General features: G+C 40.9%; 1 protein-coding gene across 1 annotated transcript; it reads left to right on the top strand.

Moving 5' to 3' along the window:
- The first annotated feature begins 231 nt into the window (after nucleotides 1-231).
- Nucleotides 232-14,944, top strand: fam83fa (family with sequence similarity 83 member Fa). Its single transcript, XM_066642699.1, has 5 exons — nucleotides 232-1,053; nucleotides 8,703-8,870; nucleotides 10,168-10,289; nucleotides 10,512-11,824; nucleotides 13,453-14,944. Exons 1-5 carry the CDS (start codon nucleotides 580-582, stop codon nucleotides 13,500-13,502), a joined length of 2,127 nt encoding a protein of 708 aa, XP_066498796.1. The 5' UTR covers nucleotides 232-579; the 3' UTR covers nucleotides 13,503-14,944.
- Nucleotides 14,945-17,888: the final 2,944 nt, after the last annotated feature.

The raw sequence follows: 17,888 nt of genomic DNA, 5'->3' as shown, positions 1-17,888 counted from the left end.
ACAGTCAGTGCCTCACTCCCAAACTCCTCCCCCTCTCTCATGTTACACAAAGAGAGAGAGAGAGAGAGAGCAAGTAAAAACAAGGAGACAATGTAGGTAAAGAGAGGCAGGAGAGAAAGAGAAACAGAATGTGAGTCGAAGAAAAAGGAACAGGAGTGGAAAAAAGGACAGGAAAAAGGGACGTATAAGAAAAGAAAAAAGACAGAAAATACAGTACAGAGAAGGAGAAGAAAGAGCTAGAGAAGTGGAGAGAGAGCCATGTGACTTAGAAGCGACCCAAGCAGGTAAAGGTGTGCACACTGAGCGTTAACTCCTCCCACATCTTTTATTGCAGAGAGAAAGAGAGAATTTAACAGAAGAGAGAGAGGGAGAGGGAGAGAAGGGACAGAGCAAGAAACGACTGAAGGGAGGAAAAGAGCGAAGACAGAAGGAAAAAGAGAGAAGAAAGATAAAAGGGGCTATAAGAATAGAGTAAGAGAAAAAGGTAAAAAAAGAGAGAGAGCCATTGACTCTCTAGTTAAGGTGCACGTTCTGTCAGTGTTTATTTTCTGAAGAGCCGGACACAGCCGGACAGTGCTGATGGCCGAGTCTCAGCTGCTGTGTCTGGACGATGACCATGTGAACGTTAAGGTCCCGGAGTCCAGGCCGGAGTTCTATTACAGCGAGGAGCAGCGGGCGGCTCTGGAGAAGCTGCTGAGGCAAGGGGATGGAGCCTTTAAGATGCGTCTCCGGGAGGACAACATCAAAGACTTCCTGTCCGCCAGGGAGGTCCGCTGGGTCCGGGAAACCTTCCAGGAATACGACTCCCTTGGGGACCCCCCATCCGAGACACCTGGCTCCCCCTCTGCCCCAGAACCCAGCGCTGACTCGGGCGTGCACTCCACATACTGGCCCTCACTCTCCGACACAGAGGTCCCGCCCCTGGACATCGGCTGGACGAATACGGGCTTCTACCGAGGGGTCACTAGGGTCTCGGTTTATTCACACCCCCCCAAGGAAAAGAGCCCTCACATCAAAGAAGTGGTCCGCAAGCTCATACAGGAGTCACACAAGGTAACTTCTCAGAAAAACTAGTGCACAGTCGTACATCACTGTCACACATGTGGTTCATATGTCACAGACTCATACAGGAGTCGGAGAATGTTGGCTGTGCTCCAATCCATATACACATGCCCTAGCTAGGGTGCAGAGTTGTGGCTGCTATCCCCAAGGTGTTCAAACATACATTCACAAAACGTTGATGGCCCCACAGTTCAATTTGTGTACACACAATTCATAAAACAATGTGGGGATACAACATAGGGTCACTCTCCAATCCACACACTCATGCCCTAGCCAGGGTTCACAAGGTTTTAACTGACAAGACATCAATTACACACAACGCAATTACAGATCGAGTGTGGGGTCACGCTCCAATCTGCACATTCATTCCCTAGCCAGGGTGCAGAGCTCTGCCTTGGCATACCTTAGGTGTACAAACTATTATGTGACCAGTGTTTAGGACACCGTAATTCAGTATGCATAAATAAACACATGCAATGCAATTCGGCACACAAGGTAGGGGCTCCGCTCCAATGCACACACTCATGCCCTAGACAGGATGCAGAGTTCAAGTTGGTATAACCTAGAGTGTTAATCAGCCACTGTTAAAAATGCCATAAATTACTTTGCATACATGGAATACATTAAACAATGCAATGCAGTGAAGGTTGTATAAGCCAGGCTTCATTTCAATATGTGGATTGGAGCGTGCCCCCTAGTCTGCATTTGTATTATTTATTTGGATATGTACATATGTTTATGTATGTGTTGCCTCAGGTAGTGTATATATGAATACTATACTGGGAACACTAGTCAGAATTCTGCATACTACCAAGTACATAAGTGTTCACATTAGAGCACGACCCTTATGGTGCGTCCCAAATCATACCGGTTGTGTTTAAGCATGAACTGGGGCATGAATTGGGGTCTTTAAAAGTTTGTACACACAAGGAATACCAGTCAGAGCTCTGCACCCTGACTAGGGCATGTGTGAGAGAACTGGAGCATGCCCGCTACATTCAATCCCTAATAGCCTTGTATGTACTGTTTTACTGCATACTATCTACGTGAACTTTAGCCAACTAAGGTTTTGTACCCTGAGGATGCCACACTAGGGCATGAGTGTGTGGATTGGGATGCAGCCCAGCTGTTTAACTCCAATTTAGTGAGTGAGTTGAGATCTACGAGGCAGAATTGTAATCTATCTCTCTATCACAAGGTGAGTATACACTAAGTAAACACAGTCTGTGTGTGTTTACCCTTCGCCAACGTCTTAACAGGATCAGCGGTGAATAGTTTCAGATTAAATGACTAGGAATATTTTATCCTCTGGAGTTTCCCTGATGAAGCATTAGCTGGAATCACGGATCAGGAACAAGTTCTTCAGCTTCTGAACACTCGTTGATCAGGTGGAAGGAGAAGGTAACTCAAACAAGTTCAACCAACCCAATCACACCTTCCCCACAGGTGTGCAGGTCACGTGACCACAGGTGAACTTGCCCCAGCACTCCACTCCATTCATGTGACAGCAAGGAACCGGGTAGACTTGGATGACAGAGGGTTGTTTGTGTTTGAAAATGTCTAACAGACAGCAGCACAACGTGCACAAGATTTACCCCCAGTCACATGACAGGTTATGTTGATTTACACTGTGACACTAAGGAAATACACAATTGCTTACAAACCCTTTTATACACTGCACAGCATAACCATAGAAAATAAACAGGCAACGTTTATGGCCCCTTTAACTTTTTATATCATTCAGTATTTAATATAAAACAGTTAGAAACTACAAAATGTTCAGTATATATTCAGATAATGCCTTATTCATACTGTATTATGAATTTTTCAGTAAGAAATGTAAGGTTCGGTGTTTATGGTGGACATATTCTCCCAGTTCTCTAGAAGGGAACACAGTTCTGGGACTTAACCACAAGCCCCACAGCAGGGTTCTCCCCCTGTCAAAACAGCCCTGTTCAGAACGGCTGGTCTCAGCTCTTGTTCCTTTAAAGGAACACTATGTAATATTTTTAATTTAAAATTACAGCATCAAAATGGTTGTGATGCTACACTGTCTTGTAATAAGTAGGTCAGGGCCTCATTCCTTGCTCTGCTGCGCTCAGCACTGCAGAAACTGCACTATGAAACCTTTAGAGGAGGGTAGGAAACCAATCCCCTTGCTCCTCCCCAAAACTGATTCCAATAGAATGCTGTAAAAATAACTATATTAATTATACTGTTCCTTTAAATGATAATGAGCCGCTCGCTGTTCACCTCGACTCCAAGTGCACAGCAGTGAAGAGTGAAGAGGAAGCTTTTGTTTTCAGAAATGCTCATTTTATCCCATGTTTTCTGACTTAGGCAGCGCACAAAAACATGATAGGGTGGTCTTGTTTCACAGTGTGTGGGTTGGTGGGCTCCAGATTTGTTCAAGGGATTCATAGCTTGTCCCCTTTAAGGGTGTTCAGAGCTGAGGTGTGGGTCCTGAGTTGAACACAGTGCTAACAGAGTACAGCAATAATTTCAATCTGAGAAGAAAAGATAGATCAGTCTTGGCTTGTTGTAACCGGCGCAAATGGGCACAAAAGGTCAATTCAGCACAGATTTAAATGTCACAACATGTTTGTGTGTGTGTGTGTGTGTGTGTGTGTGTGTGTTCCACTTGGAGTACTTCTAAGTTAACAGGAGCCTGAGGGTATGCCTTGGATGAACTTGTCGTTTTCAGTGTTTTCACTTTATTAACACAGCTAGCGACACATGCTAACAACTGCTAATGACACAACTCCTCACATTAACACTTCACCTACTGACAGACAGTCTATGGAAATGAAGAATCAAACTGCTTTTCAGTCCTTAATGGAACCAGTTTATGATCTGTGGGCTGGGAGTGATGGCACAAGTGGATCAGACACGCAAGTTGCTGCTCGAGTTTTTAAAGCCCTCGGTGTCACTCTGGACTAAGAATAGTTCACTAACCAAACATATCCAGACAACAGCGTCTCGTATCCGCTGACAAAGGACTGGAGCACTACCCAGGGAACAAAAAATAACCTTTTACAGTAAGACCCTTTATTGTTAAACCATAAAAGAATTCCACATTCACTTTTGTAGTTTAACCATGAGTACAACTGTGAACTCTCAAGTAACTCTCAAGTTCACGGTCATGGCCATTTTAGTGACTGTGATATATGATATACAGATTTCAACTGTGAAATACAGTAATACAATTAGTCCTCTTACAAATGAAGTTAACATTTTAACCTCTTGTGGTGTTAAATGTACACGTAGTTCACTGTGAACAAGCTGTGGGGGTGGGGTTATGGAATTTTTGAAAGCATTTGGAATCTTACCATTGCTCAATAAACTTGTGTTGAGTTGTGAGATCTATACAGTGTTGTAAAATTAATTTACAAGGCTGTAATAATCCATGTGTGATTATTTTACATAAACCTTTATGTTCATTTTTATACAGGTCATTTAGTGTTTTTTAAGGTATCCAAAGGCCATAGAAGTAGTACATGACCAGTTACACAGGAAGGACAGATTACACAGGAAAAAAATTACAGTAAAACCATTAACATCATTAACTGTAAATTCACAGTAAATCAATAATAAAAAAACAACAACAACGAAAAAAAAAAAAAAACCTGAAATATAGCTTTACACTTTTTAAACATTTAACAGAAGAACCCTGGGGTGTCCACATTTCCATTAAAAATATATTTAAATATGTCATGGACGAACTGTGAAATTCCACATTAAAACTGTCAAGTGTTTTATTGTTTTACTACAAAATTTCACAGAAAACTTTATTTTTCTGGGTAGTGAGTTATCTCTGACTTTACATCTATAAGACGGACCAAGGTACATCAGTGTACAGCATGCATCTGCTCCGACTAGACTGAGAAACCCTGATAATCAGAAAGATAACGAGACTAGAGACGTTGGAGGAAATGACGCAGCGTTCAACTTCAAATTTCTTATAATTCTTATCTTATCTCCAAATTCTCTACTCATTATTAAACCCAAGACGAACTCTGAAGTTGAGGCTGAAGCTAGATTCTATTGAAGCCACTCCACCTTAAATGTCATGACAGTTACGTTCTGGGTCCACATTAAAGGATGCAGCGCATAAATATTTATTCCTTCCATCCACCTTAAGGGTGTCAGGGTTACTTCATGTAAAAGGGTACACACTGTAAACTATCACACAGCAAAGAGTGTACTGTGTGTGCCACAGTGAAACTATCTCAAGTCATGGTGAAACATAATGGCACAATGCTATGGAGAAACACAGACCAATGACTCAAAACAACTGTATTCAACTGGGAAATGATGCACGACAGTCTTTGGTGTGGGTTAGTGACACATGCTGGTTGTAAAGGAGGCATGCTGCCCACACAGACTGGGCTTATCCAGGCACCCAAGCTTTAATACCTAGAGTTTGGTTGAATAGAGGCTCCACTTGATTATAAAACAGTGTTAACCGGGAGGCAGAAGAGAAAATAAAGGCATTTAATTCAAATTAAATATTATTTAGAATATGAGAATATTGTGAATCCAGGTGTTTTTCAATTGTTTTACTTTCGAATGCAAACTGCAAAGACCAAGTCAGAGAATGTAAAAGTAAAAGGAGGTTTAAAGAGGGGGGGGGGGGGGGGGGGCATGTCCAGAAAGGTTGAAAACCTTTATTACACAGAGCTGTTGTACAGGAACTAAACAAACATTCAATGCTTTATTATATAGCTTCAACCTGCCTTTATTAACACACTGTGGATATTATAACCACTACTAATAGCCTACACTCTTAAACAAAGGTCCTACAAAGGGTTATTTTGAGTGATGTCATAATAGAACCACTTCTGGTTCCATTATTGTTGTTGTACATCGCTTTAGTGTTTGTACAGTGTCGCCACGTTTATGTAAGAGTGTAATACTGTAACTATGAGAGAAAGTGAGGTCTGTGACAGTGGAGAGTAGAACTAAAGTGGGTTTATACTAATCTCTGTGTGTTAAATGTTAAAGTCTCTCCGGACTGGTTTCGTGTTTACAGAATCATTATAGGCATTAACCTGCGTTACGTGAAAACACAAGGAAAGGCCCCTGGCACTGAGACTGAGCTAATGACTTTCTATTCACAGAGAGAGAGAGAGAAAGTCCTTCAGTATCAAGTCAGTAATCAATTACGTAAATCAAATATTGCCTTAACCCTCCAGTTTGATCCTGGCTGATATTTCCGATACTGGATGGTGTTTTTGCTGTATGTTGAAAGAACAGAATGTTTATGTGATGCTTGGTTTCTGTGCTGTACTACAACTATTATTACCAGCAACTAATAAAAGTAACAGAGCATCAATACATTGATCAAAGTTTCTGCATCGGTATCAGTATTGACAGATGAGTACTGGAGAATCCTGGACTTCACCATTCCCGCTGTTTCCCCTGTCGGTGCCTCCCTAGAGTATACAGTTACATTGAACACTTTAAGGAAGTCTTATTGAAACTGGTCTCCTTCTTTTATCGCAACATCTTTGTTGTTTTGTTGCTTTGTATTCTGAAAATCAAAGACACAACAATGTGTTTAAATGCCGCTGTAATTTTATCGTCCAATAAGCTCCAGGACAATGAGGAGATACAAAGCACTGCAGAACTGAATAAGAGCCACTTCAGCAGTTTATGCAGTGTCTCAGCTTTCAGAGTCAGGTGGACTGAGGCTGAGTGATGTAACACTGACATCTTTTACAATATCACTAACACAACATTATTTACTGTGTTTTTTCTCAGATTTGAGAAGTTAACAAAGGCAAAATGCCCCTCCCTTCCACCCCACCCAAGGATTTTATGAATTCATATTTAAATAAATAGAAATAGACAATAGACGAACATTTGGATGATGTTATAGTGGGTGAGACAGTCAATGTCACAATTGGTGAATATTTGATGATGCCATAATGGCTGAAAATGGGAGCAAATTCAATGATGTCATATGTAAATTTTAGCAAACCTGATTGTTATAATAGTTGATGATGGCAGCGAATCTGATGTCACAAAGAGTTAAAAAAAAACTGGAGGATGCCACAGTGGGATGTCACGTTCTCAGAAGTTCCCCTCACGTTCCATTTTGGTTGTATGAATGTTGCACTGGAAATTTTTGTAAATTTTACCGTTTTTTTTTAATATTCTTCAAACGTTTTTTTAAGTTACAAAAATGTTCTGGGAACATTACCTCAATCTTATGTACATCAGTAATATAATATTCTAGTAACGTTGTCTTGGAACGATCTTAGAACGTTGCAAAATTATGTTCTTAGAACTTTCCATAATGTTCTATTTTGATTGTTGGGAACGTTGAACTGTGGAACATTCCCTCAATATGAATTTGTTCAGATTTTTTTTTTAACATTCTCAGAACATTTTTCTTAAGTTACTAAAACATTCTGGAAACATTACACAAAACTTATTTAAACCTGAAATTCAATATTCTAGGAACATTGTCTTGGAATGATCTTTGGTTGTTGGGTTGATAATATCATCCTGTGTAACAATTTCTGATTAAATTAACAATGTCACACTGAGGTCATATCATGAGGTTTGTTAATCCGCACTGGAGGTTGTTGTTTACAAGCTGTTTATAAGCCTTCAGTTATTAAGTACAGACATGTCATGTGCAAACTTTGGACACACCCAGTCAGGTTTTGATGTTTTTTGAAAATAGGTCAACACCATCCCCACAGGAAATATACATAAGGATGGGTGCTTATGTGTTGAGCCCCCGAAAGCAGGTTATATTTTAAAATATGTTTGAATTATAATGAATAAACCTTAGAGGATATGTTTATTTATAGATATTTACATGAATTTAAATATAAAAACAGAGCATAATACTGATCAAATCTCATCATATCGCCAACCCCTCTGTTTTCCCATGACTTCAGGCACAAGGCTGTTAGGCCACACGTTGTAAACCTTGTTCTTGAACACTGTGGCCAACGTTAACATGGTGTTTTCAAACCTGTTTTCCAGAACATTTCCAAACTCGGGCTCAGAGTTTTGATTCCTCTTCAGTGTCTGCTGGAAATAAACGCTTTGACACGCCTGCTGTTTGCCTTGGGCTTGGGTTAGATCATTTTGTAGAGAATGCAGTACTTTACAGACTGAGCGTCTAAACTCTAGTTCAGACTGTGGAAGTAACGCTGCTCTGCTGTGGCATGAATCTGCTGACACTGCAGCTTCCCGCTGTAAACACAGAGGGATTTGGGAATGAATGAGTCATGACACGGATTCTTTAGAGGAAACGTTAGGTCTAAACATTAACTACTACAAGCTTTTCCTCCGTAATCCTGGACCGTCAGCCAAGACATGTCCGGTGAAGTGTGCTTATTTGGTTTGGGACTGGAGCTAACAGGAAAAAAAAAATTACAGTTTTAAAACATTTTGCACACATTCTTCAAAATATTAATTCCATAATAATAATTCCATTGGGTTTGAATTACATTGACCTGGGTTTGAAGTCAAATTCTAAACAAAATAATGCAGTGGTCTAGGGCTCTATCATTGGGAGATCATCCATAAAGAACCATGTTTTCTAATATGTTTAAATGGGTAAAAACTCTCACGGACTCTCACTGTTCTCCTTGAACATTCTGCTTGTGTTTTATCAGGTGGTAGCTGTGGTGATGGACCTCCTGACTGACCTCCTGATCCTGCAGGACCTTCTCGATGCTGCCAGTAAGCGCGGAGTCGCCATTTACCTGCTGCTGGAGGAGCAAGGTCTGCCGCACTTTCTGGACATGTGTAGCCGCCTGCAGATCTCTGCCCAGCACTTACGGGTCAGTACTGACCACTACCAGGAGACTAGGATTTGGAAAGGTTCAACCTTTAATGACCTACAATGGCTTTCCCAACATGTGTCAGGCTGCTTTTGTCGATGTGACCCTAGAAATATTTTATTTGAAGAAACATAGGGGTTGTTTTTGTCATAATCTGGGCAGTGAAATGGCCTCAGTGTTAATATAGAATGGAAATATATGCATAAATAGGTAATAACATTGTAATTAACATGTATTAGCAAACATAGCAATTGAAATAAAGGAACATTTGTTGGACAGTTGATTTAGCGGATTGGTTTAAGTGTGTGGTTGCTATGGTTTCCGTCCAGTCCCCTGTGGACACTCGTAACATTGTTCTCTGTGGAAAAAGGCAGCATATTCCTGAAGTCTGGCCTAAATAACTGTGATCCGCCCAATGCCAGGGCACTGCCAGCTCTCTGAAAGGCTCTGAAGAAAACACACACACATTGTCTCACACACACACTCACTTGGTTTCTGTTATTTGTTGTTAGGGAACTGCCAAAGTGCCTGAGAACTCAAAGCAAAAAGCTCAGTTAGACTTTCTCAGCCCCATGAAAAAAAGAAACAGTGATATTTCTCTTTCAATTCGTCCCACTGCTTTCCTTTAACGCTCTCTTTTCCTCAAATCTCTCATCGTCCCTTCCTCCCTCGCTCTCATTCTCACTTTAGCTTGTTTCCCTCCACTTCCTCCCCCCCTACATGTGTTCCATTTTCACTGACTCTCATTTCCCTCTCTCCATCTCGGGGCTGAAAACACAACCGCCGCACCTCTGTGTGTCTAAAGACTTTACGTCAGTTCGTCCTTTACCAGCTTTTCCCTGGGTGTTTACTTATGCGAGTCCCGTCACACCTACATCTCAAACAAATACCCTTTATTCGCTTTTGTTTACTTTAGAATTAAAATATATGTTTGTGTGCTTATCATTACTATGTTATAACTAGATTATTACTACACTGTAATTATTTTGATTGGTTAAAAGTGCCCTACCTGTAGTGAGTTCAGGTCCAAAAAAAACTAAATGACAAATTAAGGAACAGTGTAGTAGGCTTCAAAAATGATATAATGTTTAATATTACAATCAGTTTCTTAATAAAATAATTATTTAATGATATCATAAAAAAAAGAGTTAACATCCCTTAACAGCAGTAAAAATATGTTTCTGTTTTGACTGAGTAAGGGAAAATGCCAACTCAAATGCTTTCCTTTAAATTCATAATTAAATATCCACACATTTAATGTTCCACATATGTGACGTGCTCTTGGCTCTGGTTTCAGAGTCTGAGGGTCCGCACAGTGAGGGGCTCTGGCTTGGCTCTGTCTTTTGGAAGGATCCCAGGGTGTCTGTGCTCAAAGTACATGCTGGTGGATGGAGAAAAGGTCATGTTTGGCTCCTACAGGTCAGTGGGGAAATGCAGTTGGTCATAAACTTAAAACCACCTTGTTGTTTCTGCACTCATTGTCCATTTTATCAGCTGACCATCCACTGTCCATACAGCTGCATGCTGTATTTCTACAATTACAGACTATAAGCCAACTACAAATAACTGTATTAATTAATAAGTCATTGATTCATTCATTAATTCAATAACTGAGTCAAAACTTTATTCTAATACACACAGCTTTACCTGGACGTCCTCGAGGATAAACCGCAACACCATCACGGTCATGTCTGGTCAAGTGGTGGACTTCTTTGACAATGACTTCAGGGAGCTTTACGCAGTGTCTGATAAAGTAGACCTGTATCAAGAGTTCCACATCACCAAGCCCCCTATGGCTACTCCACTGATAAAAACTCCAGTGGCCCCCAGCCAGCCACCACTCTCTGTGTCCAGCTCTCGCTTCCAGGTCTCTCTGGATGACTCCAAAAAGGTCAACCTCAAGGTCCCTGCCCATAAATACCACAACCCCAAGTATGCCCTGGTGGTGGGCAACAGTCTTGGACTCACAGGATCCCTGCAGGACCTCAGCAAGCTTAAGGACCACATCGGAGAAAACAACATCGAGAAACTGCTCCACACCAGTGGGGACAGTAAAGAGCCAATGGACAACAAGCCCCCACAATCCCCTGTGTCCCCCAAGACTGAGGAAAATAAGACAGATGTGAAGAATCCCTCTCCTTTCGGTTTGAAGAAACAACGTAGCTCTTTCCGCCTCTTCCTCAAAGGCAGGTCACCCAATCACAGCCCAGATTTGAAGACAGTGAACAGTAATGTCTCCAAAGCAGCCAATCCCAGCTCACCAAAAGCTGTCAATCATAGCAAAGACTTGAGGACAGATAACACCAACACTGACTCTAAAGCAGTCAATCCAAGCTCACCAAAAGCTGCCAATCCCAGCAAGGATTTGATCAACAAGTCCATAGAGGCCAGTCGTTTGAAGGAGGACAATAATAGTAAGGTTCCTTCAAATATTACTAAGGGAGTATCTCAAAAAATGACTAAAAATGCTACAGAAGTAAATTCAAATATTGCTAATAATGTTAAGGAAGTGCCTCCAAAAATGACTAAAGAAGCTCCTCAAAGGACTGCTACTCAAGCTAAGGAAATACTTCCAGGTACTGCTAATAATAAGGGAGTGCCCCCTAGAATCGCTAATCATGCTAAGGAAGTGTCCCCTAATATCCCTAGTCATGCTAAGGAAGTGTCCCCTACAGTTGCTAGTCCTGCTAAGGAAGTGTCCCCTAGAGTTTCCAATCATGCTAAGGAAGTGTCCCCAATTCTTGCTAACCATTCCAAGGAATCCAACCCTAAGGAAACATCCGAACCCCTTCCGAGTGCGTCCCCTCTGCGTGAAGAGAGCGACAGCTTGACTGAACTGGATGACACCTTTGTGATCATAGAAAAACCCCATCTGCTAAAATACAAAAGCAAGAAGTCCAAACTCGGCCAGAGGAGCTTGTCCCTGCAGACCATCAGCGCAGGAGAAGAGGACGGTATGTCTCTGGTTTTATTTTCTACTTTGTCTTTCCATGTTCTCCTTGCTCTGATCCATTAAGGATTCTGTTAACTACAGGAGACAATATTTTTCTATCTCAACTAATTGGCTAATAAAACTAAAATGTATTAACATATTAGTAAATGTCATTGTGTTTGTACGTCCTCGTCCCTGTTCACATGATAAGAAAAAGAAAAAAAAAACCTTTTAAAAAGCCCAAGGCATTTCTCTTCTATTTATTTGCATATCAAAGCCTACATGCAGCGGATGAGCCCTGTCTGTGGGTGCTGTAAGCCTGTAAACTATACTTGCCGTAAAACCACTATATGATGGTACTTAACCCTGTGAAACAGATCCCTCCTTTATATCATTTTGTGGAAACACCTGAGTGAGTCTGTGAGAAGATGACATGTGGGAGGAAGTAGAAAAGGCATTCATTTAACATTAAATATTTAAAAACCATTCTGAATTAGATATCCAGGTATTCCTGTTGAATTACTTTAATAGAGCTAGAATAATGAAAATCAAATTGTCTCCATTAATTTAATTTAGACAACAATGGATCCATGTAAACGTTGGTCACTTGATTTGGAAAGTAACAAATGGAAAATGGGAGATGACTCTTAATGCATTTTTCAATTCAAAATCAAATTGTACTTTTCTTCATTGTTGTCACTGTTCACAGATCTGCTGTCTGTTTTCACTGGGAGAGAGCCAGACACATTGATAAAAGGACTGGGTCAGGACAGAGTCATAGTTTAGCCACTGTTTAAAGTGCAGAGTCAGATCATAGTGATGTACGATATATGTTTAAATCATGCCGAGTTCTGAGCCGTCCTGCTGAGCTTGTGAGCGTAAGCATCATGGGTCATTTTCCTTTTTTCTTCTGATTTCCATTGTCAACTTTCAAAATGAGAAGTTACACAGTCCTTTCTCATTTGTGGGTCTTTTACCCACCACACAATTGAGGATAATATAACATGCTGCAAATTATCCATCCGGCTGCATTGCACAATATCTGTGCTTTATCTGAGGCTCTGTGCTCGTCTGGAGCTCCTTTAGCTCAACACCTTCAAGGTTCACATTGAAAAACCTACTATAATTTGGATCGAGCTGAATAATATTCTAGTTCTGGAACCAATTTATGTTGGTGGAAATGCATCAAACAGTTCCAAATTGCATTGTACACCTGCACAATCCACAAAGCTCAGTGCCAACCTTGCAGAACAGGGTTAGAGTGCCATCCAGCTCCAACAAAAAAAATAAGTACCTGACCCCACTAGCACCAGTAGTTAAATGGCATCAAATCTTCACAGACATGATGTAATATCTATATAAACTACATGATTTTGATGAAAATGTGCTATATGCTGTCATTAGATGTTCAATGAGTGTCCTACTCAGCTGATACTGCTTTATTTACCTCCTAACGAACACTTGGACAACTTTCGGTTGAAAAAATAATTTTGTTGCCAAATCAAGGGTTGCACAGCTGTGTTTTAGAACCTCTACTTCTTCCCAGTTTGTCATGGAGGGCACTGAAGTTCTGACTGAATGATGGTTACCTGAGTTTCAGTGGCAATAAAGAGGCCTTTGTGTGTGACCCCCTTTTGTATGCCTCTCCAGGCTCCAGAGGACGAAGGCGGAACCAGAAGAAGACTTGCATTCAGTCCTGAGATCAGCGAGGAGAAAGAATGTGAGACAGTAGAGAGCGGAAAAACAATGGGGTTTACCACCAGCTTTGAACAGGAACAGGCCATGGGCCAGAAACAACTGGACAACTTCACTGTATGCATCATTACTGAGCTTAAACTAACCAGAGCAGACTGTTCTCGCCTGGGAGTCAATTGTTTGACGTGAGTTGAGACGTCCCAAATGTCTACTGTCCCCTTCAGTATTAAAACTGTAAGAAATTTGAACTGTGAAAAATGTCAGATGGAGTTGTGTGAGGTGAAGAACCCCCTGCCAGAGGATGAAATGACCTCATACCTTTCCTTAAGGAAACTGGAACCCTGTTAACATTTCTTTATAAAGCACGGTTCTTCACACCAGCATCGTTCTCCAGAGTCTAGAACCTGTCCATTTCAATCTAGTCCAGTTTGTTAATCACATGTGGAAAGTAAGAGGTTTTATAGTAGAGAAGGACTTTAAAAACTGGCTTTTTCTAACTGAGAATGCACAAACACTGGTCATTTTGCCAGACCACTTAGTGGGCCAGTCTAGACTGACTGACTGACTGACCAAAAATGGACCTTTGTTGAAATCCACATGCACAAGAGCTGGCTCCTGCCATAGCTGCAGATAAGATAATGAACTAATATCTGTTTGGCCAAAGCCATGCAGTTTATTGTGGGTTTGCGTCTTTGCTTGAAATATTATCACAAAGGGAAGTAGTGTGAAGTTATACAGTGGCATGAAGGCACTTATCAAACTGAGCGGGCTTTGAATCAATGTAATCTTCTCTGTCTTAGAATACATCTATTTATATTTTAAAATGCAATTATCGAAGAAAAATCTGATGCTACAAATGATGCAGGTGTTATTAATACGTTCAAATCCTGGATTGATTTACCAAGTTTGCAGACACTAAACCAACCACAAAAAACGTTCTAAGTCTGCGATACATTTTTCATTTCTACATTTGTTAGCTCTACATTTTCCTGCACTGCAATAGCCCACAAATAAAAACCAAAAACATTCATATGAAGCACCAGAGCTTATTAAGGACCTAATGAGGAGGATATATATTTTGGAACCCATAACTTTCCTTTATTAATTTGACAAACGCTTTGCAGCCGACTGCTGTCTGACAGAACTCTGATTTTAGGATCGCCGTCTTACTTCTGATCACATGTAAGAGATGACCCTGTGTTTACGTGTATTTCCAGCCCAAACAGCCATTAAACACAAGCTCATTCATGTCTCAGCCAGTACTATTCTTTTCTGTCTATTTTTTTTTTTCTCAGTGCGGTTTCTTCTCTCCAGCTCCACGTCCTTTCAGACCCTCGGGGTTGAGAGAATTCACAGTGGAATGAACCCAAATGGGCATAAAGAGATTAATAGTTTTTTTGTGTCTCAAAACAGAAAGCATGATATGGACAGTTCTGAAGTGACTGAAGCACAGTTTTTAGGAAGTCCCATATTCTCTATTCACTCTATTAATATTTGTTTTTTTTTTTTCCACTGAATTTCCTTACACTCATGCTTTTCTCAGAATCTGTTGGGAACTGGAAAGAAAGCAAATTTGTATGTAATATCTGCATTTGAAGTAAACAAATGGTGCTCTCTAAGTTCCTTCTGCACAACTGTCGAACTGTACAAGACAGGGGTTTCTGATAAAGTGGCCAGTGAGTGACAGCACAAAGGTAGGAGTTTAACAAAGAATAAAGCTGGTGTGTGTGTGATGGTGTGTGTGAGTGTACAGACTCGCCAGAGGAACGGGAGCCTAGTTATTGTGGCACACTAATACGTGAAGTCACAGTGACTGATATGTTTTGACAGGTTTTTAATCGTTTTGTACTGAGGACAATTAAAAGGACTTTAAAAGAGCCCTGTGATTGGTTCTACATAAACCTGCCATGATTCATTCCCACTTCTGCACAATTCAGTGGTTGGGATATAAACAATCTATGGAAACAATTGAGTCAGATTTGCTCACAATGCTGGTGAATGGAACCAGACCTCCCTATTGTTTTGAAGGCCTTTAAAAGCTCCTTCACAGAAAGTTATTATTAAAAGAAGTTATTATGAATATGATGCCCGAGACACAGATGTGTGCAGATGTTTTGGCACAACTGGCTTATGTTTTGCGGAGGTGCCCAAACTTTTGACGGTGAGCTAAAACATGTCCCAAAATATATGTTAAAAATGAAAGAAATATTAACTCAGAAGATGTAGGTTCACTGCTGGAGATGAAGGTGAAATAAAAAGCTGTGTGTGTGTGTGTGTGTGTGTGTGTGTGTTTTAGTGTTTTAGACCTATGTGACTTCTGGGTACATCCAGCACAACTCTAAAGAAATCTACTGTCTGAATGTAACAATTTCCCACCAAATCACTATGAAATATATTGAAGACATTGTTTAAGTTTAAAAAAAACTGGTTTATGAAGCACATTTGGACATTGACACAAAGTGTCTTTGACGCACAGCACTATATAGCACCCCCGTGTGGAGTAGTCTCTAAATGGGAGTGAGTAGAGGAATAGTGCCCCTTGTGGTGCAGGTGCTAACAGTGAGTGAATGAGAGTGTATGTGAGTGAGTGCACTCCTTAGTTGGTCCCTCGTGGATTAAACGTGGAATAGTTGGGTTCAAGAAGAGTGTGGGCTGTCAGGGGGACTACCTTTATTACATGTGGGAGGTCACCAGCCCCATAGTGGGTTGTCTTAACCCTTAAGAGCCCAAACTCTTTACAAGAAATGTTTTTATTTTTCATTTTTCTTTCCATATTCTGTAAATATTTTTGGCTTAAAACTTCAGTTTAACATAAACATCACGACAATCACGCATCCAAGATGCTCAGTAAATGTCACTTAGGTATATCTTGATTTAAGGTGTTTGATAAAGCTGTGTTAGGGACTTTCCAGATCTCTTAAATGGTTTTGACACATCACCATGGGCTCGTATGCAGATGTGGAGCTTTCATGTGGGCTACCCATACTGGCCCTATCCGACCCTAGTCCCATCACTGACTCTGGTGGGGCATCCATATATGGGGCCCATGGACAAAACTTTCATGTACCCAACTGTGCTGCTCCTATAGGGCCAACATTTTTGGTTTTAATGTGGAGCTGCTTCATATATTTTTTTCCAATAGAAAAATGACCCCATAATTTCCATTAACACTCCCAGCCGTCATTGCTGCGATTATCAAAGGCGCTCTCTATTTATCCATGGCTAGGTGTGGCCATGTTCTTCAGTCCACTCCCTTGTCTGAGTACACAGCTGCTAAATGCTCACCATATGTCCAAAAGTTTGCAGACATTGATGAGGGACTTTGGCTCATGATGTTTAATATCTCTCTCAAGAATGGAATAGAATGAAATGGAATGAAAAAGCACAAGCCTAAGATCATCCTGCCCAGTGCCAGTCAGATAAAGGAGTATAACGCTCCCTAGTGGGAAAGTGGAACTGCATTCTCTGGAGAGATGGAGCACTATCTAACACCTTTGGGATGGGCTTAAGTGCTAGAACTCATTATCCATCATCAGTTTAGCCGTAATGATTATGTGGTGGAATGCCATCTACTTCGCACAGCGGTTTTCATCCATTATATAAAGTAAAGATGGTCCTTTCTCAAAAGAGAAGAGATGGTTAGTGCATCACTCTCCTGACTGAGACCCCGAAAACGCAGATGTCTACAGGATGAAAGGTGCCTTTGCTTCTAACCCAGATTGGCAGACCACAGCTGATCTCTGAGACGAGTGAGAGGTAGATGAAAGAGAGAGAGAGAGAGAGAGAGAGAGAGAGAGAGACAGAGGAAACAACTTGACAGGAAGACATGAGCTTGCTGCTAAAGACCACAAGTTTCTGTTTTGCAAAGCAGCTTTTTTTAAAAAGGGATTTTTTTTTTACAGCGCAGTTCACTTCCTCTCAAAGTGCTTACCTTACACTCTCCTGAACTGGACAGATCCACTGGACAGTGACTATTAAAGCTAGAATATGGAGCTCACCTTAGACACATCAGCAGGAATAATATTAGCATGTAGCAAGTGCTAAAATCCTTCACCATCAGCTGTGGTGCGCACCAGAGATGGATGAAGGGACATTGTCATCTGCTGGCCACAAGTGGAACTGCATGCTTGTTGATACAAATAAAGGAACGAGCTAAACTTAAACCCAATTATTCAGGAGATATTTCAGGAAAGATAAGAGACAACACACTTGCATGAGGTAAGCGACTCGCCGACTCACAAACTTCATAAATACAATAGAAGAAGAAGACTACTTCAAGCACAAACCTGCAAACTGCATAAAATTTTGTGAAAGAGTTTCTCAAAGCAAACAAACACGAAAGAGAGTGTGGTTTACTGTTTTACAGAGACAGGATACGGTTAAACGGATGT

Source organism: Hoplias malabaricus, chromosome 13, assembly GCF_029633855.1.
Source record: "Hoplias malabaricus isolate fHopMal1 chromosome 13, fHopMal1.hap1, whole genome shotgun sequence".
Classification (NCBI taxonomy): domain Eukaryota; kingdom Metazoa; phylum Chordata; class Actinopteri; order Characiformes; family Erythrinidae; genus Hoplias; species Hoplias malabaricus.
The sequence above is the reverse complement of the archived record's forward strand: the minus strand, read 5'-3'. Positions and strand labels throughout refer to the sequence as shown.

Excerpts from the sequence above, each read along its gene's own strand:
- fam83fa (XM_066642699.1), top strand. The coding sequence starts at position 580 with ATGGCCGAGTCTCAGCTGCTGTGTCTGGACGATGACCATGTGAACGTT. Across the intron at positions 1,054-8,702 it reads TCATACAGGAGTCACACAAG|GTGGTAGCTGTGGTGATGGA; the intron begins GTAACTTCTCAG and ends GTGTTTTATCAG. Across the intron at positions 11,825-13,452 it reads CAGCGCAGGAGAAGAGGACG|GCTCCAGAGGACGAAGGCGG; the intron begins GTATGTCTCTGG and ends ATGCCTCTCCAG.